The following is a 13,561-nucleotide window of genomic DNA, read 5'->3' as shown; positions in this document are numbered from 1 at the left end:
AGATCTGCCGGTACCTCTATACAATGCCCGGCTATTCCTCTCCCCAACTAGTTCCAGACAAACAGACGTCTACTCCCGATTTGCATGCACCTTAACACAGGGGATCAGTCCAGTGCCATAGTTTACTCCCACAATGAGGGGCCTGGAATGAAAGAGCAAGGATGTGATGCCAAGGCATTGGTCAGATGGGCTTGGGGTATTATGAGCAGTTTTAGGCATTGGAGAGAGTCGACATGGAGGTTGATAAGAACAATCCCAGGAATGCAAGGTTTAATGTACGAGGAGTGTGATGGCTCTGGGCCTGTACTCACTGCAGATCAGAAAAATAAAGAGAAATCCCATTGAAAACAACCAAGTATTGAAAGGCCCAACTAGAGTGAACATGAAGAAGACGATTCCAATACTGGGAGAGTCTGGGACCAAAGTGCACAGCCTCAGAATAGAAGGACGTCCCTTTAGAACAGAGATGAGGAGCAACTTCTTTGCCAGAGGGTGGTGAATTTGTGGACAGCTGTGGAGGCCAAGCCATTGGACATATTTAAAGTGGAGGTTGATAGGTTCTTGATTCGTAAAGGTGTCAAAGGGTACAGAGAGAAGGCAGGAGAATGGGGTTGAGGGGGATACTAAATCAGCCACGATCAAACGGCTGAGCAATCTCAATGGGTTAAATGGTCCAGTTCAGCTGCGATGGTTTGTGGACCAAGCTGCAGATGGTTTGTAGATTCTACCACTCGCAGGTTCATAGAGTCATATAGTCCGACACATCGGCCCCATCAACCACCCATCTCAAAGTTCAAAGTAAATCTAGTATCAAGATGTGTGTATGTCACCATTTACTACCCTGAAATTTATTTTCTTGAGGGCATTCACAGTAGATACAAAGATATAGAAACAATGAAAGACACACGAGGACAGACAAAATGTGTAAAAGACAACAAACTGAGCAATTAAAAAGATAATAATAATAATAATTAATAAACAACAAATAGATACCATGAGTTGTAGAGAGTCCATAGGTTGGGATGAGTGAAGTGGCTGTAGGGTAAAAACTTCCTGAACCGGGCCGGGGGGTGTGGGACCCGAGGGTCCTGTACCTGGCAGCAGCATGGCCTGGATGGTGGGGGTCATGGATGATGGACGCTGCTTTCTTGTGACCATGCTCCTTGTACATGCGCTCAATGGTGGGCAGGGCCTGCGATGGACACTCTCTGTACCACTTACACCAACCCTGACTCAGTACCATATTTTATTCTCCTCACAAACCCCCCACTCCCAACCACGGGGGTCCCATCACTCCCCTACAAAGGACATTTATGTCATAGACGATGGTAGGCCTACCGTGTAATCACTGATGTCCAGGAGACTCGGTTGAGTTACCTTCCCGATGCACTGCAATTGCCCTGAAGGTCTCATGCAGTGCTGTGAGGCAGGGTTCCTTCATTCACACCCATGACAATGCGGGACCGGTGACACGTTTCCAAGGCAGGAGAACGCGTGACTGGGAAGGGAGTCCGGCCACTCGGGCTGGAACCATTCGGGGTTAACACTCACCTTCCAGCGCCTGTCGACACAGCAGGTCACGGACGTATTCAGCAGCAGGGAAGTTGAAACCACTCTGTAACTGCACCACCACTGGACCATAATCAGCCACCTGGGACACAGTGGGAGGAGAGTTTAGGATTTAAGGAGCAGTGACCCACCTCAAGAAGAGCAGTGGTTAGCCTTGATAGTATTACAGTGCCAGAAACCCGGGTTCAAACAAGAGAAGATCCGCAGATGCTGGAGATCCGAGCAACACACTCAAAATGCTGGAGGAACTCAGCAGGCCAGGCAGCATCCATGGGAAAAAGTACAGTCGATGTTTCAGGCTGAGCCCCTTCGGCAGGACTCAATTTGGTTGAGAGTGTGCGGGCAGTGGGAAAATCATCCCTCTTGTGCTTGCTGATCTCGTCACTCGAGTGTCAGGGTCACACAGCCCTGGCCCTCTCCGTCATTAACCAGGTCCAGCACTTGCCTTACTGGATCTTCCTCTCCTCACACAGGAAATCGGGTCTGTGGGGGTGTGGCCAGGGTTAATCAGGGTGCGCCTGGGGTTAGTGGGGGGCTGTGCCCCCTTGGACATTAGGATTAGGTTTGAGGGGAGGGCTGGGAATGATAAGGTTGTGGAGTTTAGTGTGGTGAGGTATGTTGAGCGGTGGCGGAGCCACTCTAATCTGGCCCATGCATGGTCCGACACCACTTGGCTTAATGAACCGGGTGTGCACTGGGACACATCATCAGTAATGCACCCTGGAGTTATTGGGTGTCCTGCCGACGAGTCTCGGCCCGAAATGGCGACTGTTTACTCTTTTCCATGGAAGTCCTGACGAAGGGTCTCGGCCTGAACCGTCGTCTGTACCTCTTCCTAGAGATGCTGCCTGGCCTGCTGCGTTCACCAGCAACTTTGATGTGCGTTGCCTGAATTTCCAGCATCTGCAGAATTCCTCGTGTTTGAGCTCTTGCAAAGTAGTGGCTGCAGAGGTGACATTCCTCAGTAAGGTTTGATGAGGCACCAGCGGTAAGGGGGCTTTCTGGAGAGCAAGGGTTGTAATAATCCACCCCCGGACATTCTGGTATCCGGATGGTTCAGGACTGGCTCAGCGGATGTTTGCAATGTTTCTCCGTAACTCACGGAGCCTTTGATCCCAACACTGAATTCTTGACAGGGTCACTGGAAAGTTTATAAAACCATATAATAGCTACAGTACTGTGCAAAAGTCCTAGCCGCATTATTAATCGCTAGGGTGCCTACAACGTTTGCACAGTACTGTGATAGTTTTATGTATTGAACCACACTGCTGCCACAAAAACAAATTTCATAACATGTGTAAGTGATGATAAACCTGATTCTGATCTGGGTCTCTACCGTAGACCGAGAAAGGCCCCTTCCCTCACAGCTCTTGACCTCAATCCCCGGATTAATGAAAGCCAACACACCACACTTAACCACCTTACACCTATCTACTTGCATGGCAACATTGAGGAATCTATGGATGTGGACCACAAGATCCCTCTGTTCCTCCAACACTGCTCCCCGTATTCTGCCTTCAAGTTTGACCCTCCAAAGTGAATCACTTTTCTGAATTGAACTCCATCTGCCACCTCTCAGCCCAGCTGTCAATGTCCCTTTGCAATCTACAATTTATCCACAACTCCACCAACCTTCATGTCACCTGGAAACTTGCTAAACCACTCTATTACTTCCTCATTCATTTATAAAAATGACGAAGAGCAGGAGTCCCAGAACAGATCCCTGCAACCATTCCAAGAGTGGTCTAACTGAATAACATCCAACCAAGAAGTCAGCACCAAAGTCTTGAATTTAAACTGTAGTCAGGGTACAGTGTTGTGCGCTGCTCACTGTTCTAAGTTGCGTGTGTGCGCAACTGCGCAGTAACTGAAATGTTCCCATGCACAAAGCCTTTGCTGCCACACAGCTGGAATCTTCTTTTATATAACGTTAATTGTAATTTTCAAATCTATGTTAATATTATTGTGAAATACCCTGTAATTATGTTAATGAATATAATCCATAACTTTTCTGTAATAAACGTACGAGCTTTATTTTTAAACATTTTAGAGCCTCAATGTATTTACATTGCAAGTGTTCCAAGTTAGTTTCAAATAGTGACAATAAACACAGAATGGAAGTCAGTAGCTCATTAATAAACCATCAGCCCACTGAACACCGATGCCATCTAATCAAAACATTTTACTTTTGCCATTTTGCCCAGCAGTTGTTTTGACTGCCTGACATTGTTTACTTGTATTGTGAGTTGTGGTTGGTGTTTGTTTGATGTGTATGTTACAAAAACAAAACATTTAAAGTGCAGTGCAGATTTCAAGCCGTGTAAAAATTCCCTACTCAGAGCAATGGTTGGTCCACGCAGCTGTTAAAAGAAAATTAGACGGAACATTGCTGGTGCTACTGTGTCCTAAACCAGATTAACTTCATACAGTTGGCTGCTGTAGCTGGGAGTCTGAGGGTGCAGTGAACATTTCATTGGAGCTGAGGGTGTGTCATGCAAGGATAACAACCCCATGGTGTAGCAGTAATTGTTTTGTTTTGATTTTGTATTAGTTTTTGCTGCTACACATTAGGTTCCAACAATAGTAAACAGCTAGTGCCATAGACTACTGAAAGATTTCCTTCAGGCCATCCTCTTCATGCTAGCCATCAAGTACCCAACTACACTAAAAGGAAGAGGCAGCTCCAAGAACATCCTTATTCATAATGGGCAGGCCCAGCACATTTATAACCACGACTTGAGTACCATCATTACCTTGGTCTCTGGTCTGGCAACGTTGTAAAGTAGAATAATCCCAGACAGTGCAATTCCAGCCAGAATTCCATACTGGATTTCCCAGAAACAGCCCAGGAATGACGCTAGGAATGGCAGCAGATCCAGCTCTGGGAAGAACAAAACACAGGGCATGAGTTACTGGCCACAGCACAAAGTTGATTACAGTAGAAGGTTGACCAAGAGTGAAGAGGTGGCATTCCCACACCCAGCCACAAGAGGGCAGCCACACCCCTATTTCTCAGTCTATACCAGAGACTTAATGCCAATAGGAGACAAGAGATCTGCTTTACTGTGGTGTCTGTACAACATCAGACCATCCTAAAATATTTACTGTCACTGAATTTCTGCTGTTCTGGAAGAAACATGGCAAAATCTTTGCACAGACAGAATCCAAGGTCAGGATCCAGTACAGATTACTGAAGCTGATGGATACTGAAATTTGGCAGTGAGATTGTTTGGGAAACAGCTATTAACCAGAACTGGAGCATAGGAGAATGAGGGGAGATTTGATAGAGGTATACAAAATTAGGAGTGGTCTCAGAAGGGTAAATGCAAGCATGCTTTTTCCACTAAGGTTGGGTGAGACTAGAACCAGAGGTCATGGGTTAAGGGTAAAAGGTGAAATATTTACAGGGAGCCTGAGGGAGAACTTATTCAGAGGGTGGTGAGAGTGTGGAAGAAGCTGCCAGTGGAAGCGGTGGATTAAGGTTCGATTTCAGCATTTAAGATAAATTTGGATTAGTATACGGATGGGAGGGGTATGGAAGGCTGTGGTCTGGGTGCAGGTCGATGAGACTAAGCAGCGTAATAGTTCAGCAGAGACGAGATGGGCTGAAGGGCCTGTTTGTGCTCTATGGCTCTTATCACCAGGATCCAGCATCGCAGGACTTTCTGGTGACAGGCAGGGTTGCTATGGGAACAGCTCATCTAAAAGGAGGTGCCAGGGTGTAGACTCTGAGGTGCGATTTTGTGTCCGGGTCAGGGTTCGAACTAACAAACCCGCAGGACGAGCAGCTAACCATAAACAAGAGATTCGGCCAGTGTTGGAAATCCGGAGCAAAACACACTAAATGCTGGAGGAACTCAGCAGGTCAGGCAGCATCTATGGAGAGGAATAAACAGTCAATGCTTCGGGACAATGAAGGGCCCAAAACGTCAACTGTTTATTCCTCTCCGTAGATTCTGCCTAACCTGGTGAGTTCCTCCAGCACTTCGGGATGAGCAGCTGATCTATGGCTTGCCCAGAATCTGTAAGCAGACACGACACAAAAAAACCCAGCAAAGTGGGTGCTGACGGGGGAACTTCAACCCCGGTCAGACCCCATTACCTACTGTTCACTCTCCAAAGCGTGACGAGAATGCGCAGGTCGAAGACGCTGGAGACCGCACAGATGATGACGGCCCCCAGGGCTGCCTTCGGGACGTAGAAGAAGAGTGGAGTGAGAAAGGCCAGGGAGAGCAGCACGATGATTCCTGGGAACACAAGTCAACACTCACCGTCACAGGGCAAGGCCAGCCCCACCGCGCACAGTAACTCTCGACATACCCGACACGCCCATTGGCATTTCCAAAGCTTCAATAGAGGTGGCACTTCAGCACAACATTATTACAGCACCAGCCATCTGGGTTCAATTCTAACACTGTCTGTCAGGAGATCGTATGTTCTCCCCGTGACCACGCGGGTTTCCCCAGATGCTCCTGTACCCTCCCATGTCCCAAACGATATACAGGTTAGGAGATTAATTGGTCACGAGTGTAATCTGGCAGTGTGGGTTTGTTGGACAAGGAGGGCCTGTCACCGCACTGCATCTCCAAATAGAGTACGGCGTTCTATTCAAAGTCACCGTAAATTGTCCCGGGATTAGGTTGGGGTTGAATCCAGTTTGTGGGGCTTTGCACGGCTCGAGGGACGGAAGGGCCTATTCTGCCCTCTATCTCTAAGGTGAAATGAAGCAGATTATATTTCAGGTCAAGGGGAGTGGAAGCTTCTCCAATACAGCTTCCGTTGACGGTTGAAACAGCAATTCCTTACCAGTCACTATTCCGCCAGCGGGGGTGCACACACCAGTCTGAGAGTTCAGTGCAGTCCTGGAAGGAGGCAAAAATCAGCCAGTAGAATTGGAATCTGATTTATTGGAAGCAAAGTCTTTTAACGTATTTCAGAGGTGGATGGATATTTGACAAACGAAGGTTACCGGGAAACAATTCTCAACAGAAGTTTATACGAGTACGAGGCATGAGTGTCTTTTCCCCAGGGTCGAAATCAGATTTATCATTGCTGACGTATGGCATGTCAGGACATTTGTTGTTTTCTGACAGCAGTACATAATTACTGTAAGTTACAAAGAGAAATCTAAAAACAATAAATAGTGCAAAATAGTGCTCATGGGTTCACGGGCCATCGGATTTCTGATGGCAGAGTCGTTGACCAGGCTCCACCCTGGTGGTGGCGTTGAGAAGGGGCCACGTCTTTGGTGAAGGGGGTCCTTCTTGACGGATGAGGCATTGCCTTTCGAAGATGTCCTTGATGCTGGGGAGGGTTGTGACCATGATGGAGTTGGCTGAGTTACAAACCTCAGCAGCTTTTTCTGACCCTCTGCACTGGCCCCTCCACACCAGACAGTCATGCAACAGTCACCCAACCCAGGGGCAGGCCTCTTCCGGGCCTGGAGTACACTTGCAACCACCAGGCCCCTGACTTCTCCAGCGGATTGGCTTTAGCCATCGGGCCTCGGTTCTGATTGTCCTTCAGGCTTTGACCTTTGGTATCAACCCCAGGGGTCGGCAACGATGGGACCCCAAACTCCACGGTGAGGACAGGATCTCAAACTGCAGGGCTCAAACTCTGAACTCCAGAAGCTCCACCACCACCACCTCGCGTCCATCAACCCACCCTTTCTCAAACCGACTGGTCGGCATCGATCCCAACAGCATGCTTACCTGCCAAAGCTGCCAGTCACGGGGAAGGACGAGACAAAGGAGCCCAGGATGTTTGTACTGCCTGAAAACAAGAGGAGTAGTGAGGCAAGGGCCAAAGCCATGGGTCAGACGTCTGCTCTGGGACAGGGTGGACGACGTGTGTTGAGGCGAGGGCCAAAGGTCAGACGTCTGTTCTGGGACGGGGGCGGACGACGTGTTGATCACTGCACAAACAACAGGCAGAAGGGAGACCAAATTCCAAAAGGAAACCCAAGGCCACCTCATCAAGGTCCCTGGGTTGTGTTCCCAGAAGACAGGAACTCCTATCTCATGGCCCAAGGGAGCAGTGGTGGAGACTTGGCCAAGGTCGACACGGCTGGGAACTGGGATTACTCCGAACGACCAGGGACGTGGGGCAAATAGTCGTCGTCTGTGCCGGACATTTCCTAGGATTGGAAGTGGGCCCAGAATCCCAGTTAATGTGAGACTTAATCCTCCCCCATTTCCACACCAGTCCACAGGCTCCAGAGAAACATGGGGAGGGGAGGGGGTCAGAGAGAAGGTGAAGATCAAACACAGCAGGAGCAAGGAGCAATTGTTGGGGTGGGGTGGGGAGAGAAGGAGTGAGAGAGAGTGAAAGTACAACACACATTGCCCGTGGAACAGACACACACAGCGACACAAGATGCATTGGAACACGTGCACGTGCTCAGATATGGAGGCTGGTTTTGGGACAGACACACACACACAGACATAGTCCTTCGCCTTAGGCTACAGGAAGGAGAGGAAGGAAGACCCAGATCGCTGTGTCCAACATTCTCCCCACCTCGGCTGGTTAGAGCACTCAGGGCCTGGGGAAGCTCTGAGCACAGACTCCCCACCGTCCCGCTGTCCCACACCAAAGACCGCGCCCCCTCACCTATGGCAACCAGCTCTTGATTTGGGTCGATCCTGTATCCATTCTGAGCAGCTGAAATACAAGAAGGGATCTGCTAGCAGGTCAGCGGCGACGGGGTGCAGGCCATGCCAGTCGGATCAGGGCTGCGTGGCAAACTTACCCAGACGGCCGGCGTCCAACCAGCAATCCCACACTCTCCAGGAAACGGAGGTCCGGGAGGGGAGTTAGACTGGCAAGGGAGCGGTCGGGAGAGATTCACAGTAGGTCTGGGCATAAGTGCATGATTAGGACGGATGGTTTAATTTCCATTGAGTCAGGGGAGCTTCACGGTCTCAGCAAAACAGCCAGCGTAATCACAGACCCAGCCCGGACATTCCCCCCCCCCCCCCACCCACCGCGCTTCAGTTAGCGAGCACCACGCAGGGGAGGAACGAGCGCACAACTTACGTTAGGCTGTTGGGGGCCAATTGGGAAACAGTCCACGACACGGACGGGTGCAGACCCCCGAGAAAACTTCCCGGCACAGCCACGGAAGAGGGAACAAAGGTGAGCGAGTGGAATTGAGGCAACGAGACGGTGCCGAGGTCGTGGGATGGCTTCGGTGATTCCCCCGTCCATCGCCTGCGCCACCCAGCTCTGCTCTGTAGTGGGCCCTAGGACAGAGTGGCACCGCCCACCATTTCACCACAATGACGTCGACATTATGCACCGTGTCGTATGACCTGGGTGATCACGGTCTTATCCATCACCTTCCAGCCAGCCTCCTTCCCTTCCCCCCCACACCTTTTATTCAGGCATCTTCCCCACCCCCCCCACCCCCCAGATCAGTCCTGAAGGTGGCTCTCGGCCCGAAACGTCGACCGTTTATTCATTTCCACAGATGCTGCCTGACCTGCTGAGTTCCTCCAGCACTTTGTGTGTTTCCAGCATCTCCACATTTTCTCTTGTTTGTGAATTAAGTGGTTGTTGTACTTAGAGAATTTCACAGCACAGAGAGAGGCTCTTCAGCCCATCTAGTCTGGGTTGAACTATTATTCTGCCTTGTCCCACTGACCCACACATGGAACGTACCCTTTCGTACCCCTCGCAAGCAAACGTCTCTTAAATGCTGAAATCAAAACCCACATCCGTCACTTACCCCGGCAGCCCATTTCACACTCTCACCAACCTCTGAGTGAAGAAGTTCCCTCTCAGGCTCCCCTTAAAAGTTTTCACCTTTCACCCTTAACCTTTAGCGCTAGTCTCACCCAACTTCAGTGGAAAAAGCCTGCTTGCATTTACCCTGTCTATAGCCCTCAGAATCTGGGGAGACGGGGGAGAGAGAGAGAAGAAGTTTTACTGTAGGTTACTCTAAAGTAACTCAGAGGACTGGGTGGGCACAAATAGTTAGGGGTAGGACGTGCCGGGGGCAGAGGGATACAGGCAGCGATCACTCACCGAAAGCTTTGGCAATTGCTATGCTCTCCAGAAATCCCACCAGAGGGACCACAGCCAATCCCGCTCCGAAGTTCTGATAAGACCAAGAGTGTTAGATAAGTCGCTGAGTCGCTGTGTCAAAGTTCAAAGTAAACTTATTGTCGAAGTATGTACAAGTTACCATATACAATACAACCTAAAAGTTAATTTACTTGCAGGCATTTACAGAAACAATAAAGAAATACAATAAAATCTAGGAAACAAATAGACAAACAACACCATCTCAAACACCTGCAATTCTTCCTCTGACCCAACCTCGCGATAAAATAGAATAATTCCATACTTTCTTCTCTCTCTTTAAGCATTGACTCTTACACAACAGAAACACACCCTTCGACCCATGCCTACCATCAAGCGCCATTTACACTGACCCGACACTGGGTCTCAGCCCAAAACGTCGACAGTTTACTCCTCTCCGTAGATGCTGCCTGACCTGCTGAGTTCCTCCAGCATTTTGTGCGCGTTGGTCAAGATTTCCAGCAGCTGCAGAATTCCTTGTTTACCCTTTACACTAACCAACATTCATCCCAGTGTAGACTCATCAATCCGCCCAGATCTCACCCCTCACCAATATCCCAGGGCACGTTCAAGGACGCCTCATCCTATGTTCTCAATATTTACTGCTTACCTATTTATGATTATTTCTCCCTTTTCCTTTTGTTTTTTCAGTTTGTTGTCTTTTACACGTTGGTTGCTTGTCTGTGCTGATGGGTAGAGTTTTTCATTGATTCTATTGTTTTTCTTGGACTTACTGTGAATGCCCACAGGAAAATTGAAACTCAGGGTTGTATATGGTGATATATACATGGACTTTGACAATCAATTTACTATGAACTTTATTACAGGCTAATTGGCCCAGCAACTGGCATGCTTTTGGGATGGGGGGAGGGAGCCAGAGCACTGAGAGAACGTGCAAACTCCACATAGACAGCACCCGAGGTCAGGATTGAACTGGGTCTCTGGAGCTAGACACAATGTCTCTACCAACCGGCCACTGCGTTAACCTAATTTTCTTAAATATATGCGGTAGGGAATAATGGACTAGTTAATCACCCAGAGAGAGTTACAGCTCTATAGATCAGGTGCTGGGCTGCCTGGTTCTACCTGTGCCAAGGACCGGTGGCATGGTAGTGTAGTGGTTAGCACAACGCTTCACAGTACCAGTGACCCACCGCTGCCTGTAAGGAGTTTGTACGTTCTCCCCGTGACCGTGTGGGTCTCCTCCAGGTGCTCCAGTTTCCTCCCATAGTCCAAGTTTGCATGGTTAGGTTAACTAGTCATTGTAAATTGTCCCGTAATTAGCCCAGGTTTAGATCGGGGCTTGCTGGGCAGCGTAGCTCATAGGGCCAGCAGGTCCTGTTCCGCGCTATATTTCAATAAATAACAGAAATGCAGCACATCTTTGTTAACCCTTACTAATTTTTATAGATATCCCATAGAAAGTATGCTATTGGGATGCATCACCTCTTGGGATGACAGACAGTCTGGCTGGGCTGCGCCCACAGTCACTGGTGATTGGCCGGGCTGCGCCCACAGTCACTGGTGATTGGCCGGGCTGCGCCCACAGTCACTGGTGATTGGCCGGGCTGCGCCCACAGTCACTGGTGATTGGCCGGGCTGCGCCCACAGTCACTGGTGATTGGCCGGGCTGCGCCCAGTCACTCGTGACTGGCCGGGCTGCGCCCACAGTCACTCGAGGTCTTGGGCAGTCGCGGCTTGAAATGACAAACATTCTGCCCATGACCACAGGTAACCATGGACACAGCTCAGCCAATCACAGAAACCAGCCTCCCTTCCTGTGACTCCCCTCACACTTCCTGCTGTCTCGGGAAAATAGCTGACATAAAAATTTCTCCTGCCCCGACATTCTCTCCTCAAAAATCAGGAGAAGATACAAAAGCTTAAAACAAACCAGTAGATTCAATAAAAGATTCAAACTCACTCTTATAAGAGTCTTGAATGGACCTCTTGTATACCAATGGTGACTCTTGACCTGTACCACATTGACTACCTGCGTTCTCTCTCTGTAAACACAACACTGTATTGTGCTCTGTTATTGCTTTTCCCTTCTACCACATCAACGTACCAAGGTTTTAAACTGATCTGCATGGATGGCATGCCAGACGTGTTCCAATAATAAAATAATCACAATCAGGCACACAGACGGAACTCAGCATCGAACTGTACAGTCAGACCTAACGCAGGTCCCCACGCTCTGTCACGGAGCTGGTTTTAGTGTCACAGAGCACCACAGCAGAAGCAGCCCTTTTGACTCATCTATCGTTCTGCCTGGTCCCTCAGACCAGTCCCTAGACAGTAGCTCTCCATACCTCTCCCATCCACGGAATTACACCTTAAATGCTGCAATCTAACTCCTGCTGGCAACTCCTCTCAGTGAAGAACCTCCTCAGATTCCCCTCAAATGTTTCACCTTTCACACTTAACCCATGACCTTTACAGCTAGCCTCACCCAACCTCGGTAGAAAAAGCCTGTTGGCATTTACCCTGGGACTATTTTTGAACTATATTCAAAATCTTTGACTGGTGTTAAAGTACAGATGTTGGCTAATAACAGAAATCACTACGTGATGAGGATATTTTCCCCATCTTTCTTTACCAAACAGCTTCGATCTTGGTCGGGGGTTTAGATTTTCTCAATAATAAAACTATCACATTTCAATATTACAATTTAATTTACGTGTTTGATTATGAATATGGGATACTGCGATTGTAAGTGTGACTTAAATATAATGTATTTGGTACTATTCTATTTTTTTGATGCATAATATATACCTTCATGTACTCTATTCTTCAATGTGGAAATTAATAAAAATATTGAAACAGGCATTTACCCTAAATTCCCTCATAATTTTGTACACCTCCATCAACTCTCCCCTCATTCTCCTGCACTCCAGGAGTAAAGTCCTAACCTGTTGAACCTTCCCCATAACTCAGGCTCTCAAGTCCCAGCGACATGTTTGTAAACTTTCTCTGCACTCTCTCCATCTTCCTGGTGCTTTTGATCCGGGCCAGGACGTGCTGCAGGTCCGGAGCGGAGAGGACACTCACCCGAACAATCTCAGCGAAGCATTCCGTGCCGTTGGTCTCTGGCTGGGAAAAGGGCGGAACCCGGAAGCTCGGGAGACCCTGAGCCATCGCTCCCGTCAGGGTGAACGCGTGCCAACACTGACTCTCGAAGCAGAAAGCAACCAGGCTGGCGACCACCACCACCACAGCATTCCGGGCTGCCGAAGGACGCAAACGTTAGGACAACGGCAACAGTTACCTTCCACGAGCAGCGGCACGTCGCAATCAGAACCAGGTTCGTTGTCACTGACGTAGGTCGTGAGATTCTGCGATTTGTCACAGTACAGTGCAGTACACAAAAACATTTACAAGTTACAATAATAAATATTTAACTTAATGGTGCAAGAGAGGAATTGTAAGGTCAGGATCGAGGGCTGTTCAGAAATCTGATGGCGATGGGGCAGGGGGTGACACGGTAACAAAGCGAAGCAGTTGGCAGAACGTTATTACAGTGCCAGCGTCCCTCGTTCCACCCACATTCTGAAGATGCATGGTTTTACTGGTCACACGGATGTAACGGGTGACATGGTCTCGTTGGAAGAGCAGGACTTGATACTGTGCTGCATCTCCAAGTAATTCTGACTGCCAGACCTTGGGCAACAACAGTGCCAATTCCAAGGAATGGATGGGCTGGTTTGAATCCCATGGAGTTGTGTGCCAACCCAGAACGATCCCATCGCCCCCACCCCGCTGATCCGTGGCGACTTCATACCCAATCAGCTTCGCCCCTGTTCTGCCACCCAGCTTACAGTATCCAGCTAATCTACCCGCCCACACGCCCCTGAGATGTGGCAGGAGCCAGGGAAACCCACTCGGCCGCCACGGGGAGCGTGCAAAC

The 13,561-nt window shown here is 49.0% G+C and overlaps 1 protein-coding gene across 4 annotated transcripts in view; it reads right to left on the bottom strand.

Annotated features, from left to right (window-relative positions):
- The window catches only part of slc26a11 (solute carrier family 26 member 11), a 39,738-nt gene that overhangs the window by 4,622 nt on the left and 21,555 nt on the right, over positions 1-13,561 (bottom strand). For 3 of the 4 annotated variants that reach the window (XM_072242522.1, XM_072242524.1, XM_072242523.1), the window contains exons 7-14: positions 12,706-12,881; positions 9,598-9,670; positions 8,182-8,232; positions 7,284-7,344; positions 6,376-6,431; positions 5,676-5,816; positions 4,323-4,450; positions 1,552-1,651 (exon numbers count right to left, since the gene is read on the bottom strand). In XM_072242522.1, coding sequence (XP_072098623.1) covers positions 1,552-1,651; positions 4,323-4,450; positions 5,676-5,816; positions 6,376-6,431; positions 7,284-7,344; positions 8,182-8,232; positions 9,598-9,670; positions 12,706-12,881 — 786 coding nt within the window. The remainder of the gene's footprint in view (positions 1-1,551; positions 1,652-4,322; positions 4,451-5,675; positions 5,817-6,375; positions 6,432-7,283; positions 7,345-8,181; positions 8,233-9,597; positions 9,671-12,705; positions 12,882-13,561) is intronic. The other variant, XM_072242525.1, reaches the window with a different exon arrangement.

Source organism: Mobula birostris, chromosome 24, assembly GCF_030028105.1.
Source record: "Mobula birostris isolate sMobBir1 chromosome 24, sMobBir1.hap1, whole genome shotgun sequence".
NCBI lineage: Eukaryota > Metazoa > Chordata > Chondrichthyes > Myliobatiformes > Myliobatidae > Mobula > Mobula birostris.
Note: the sequence above shows the minus strand (reverse complement) of the source record. Positions and strands in the feature narration are given on the sequence as shown.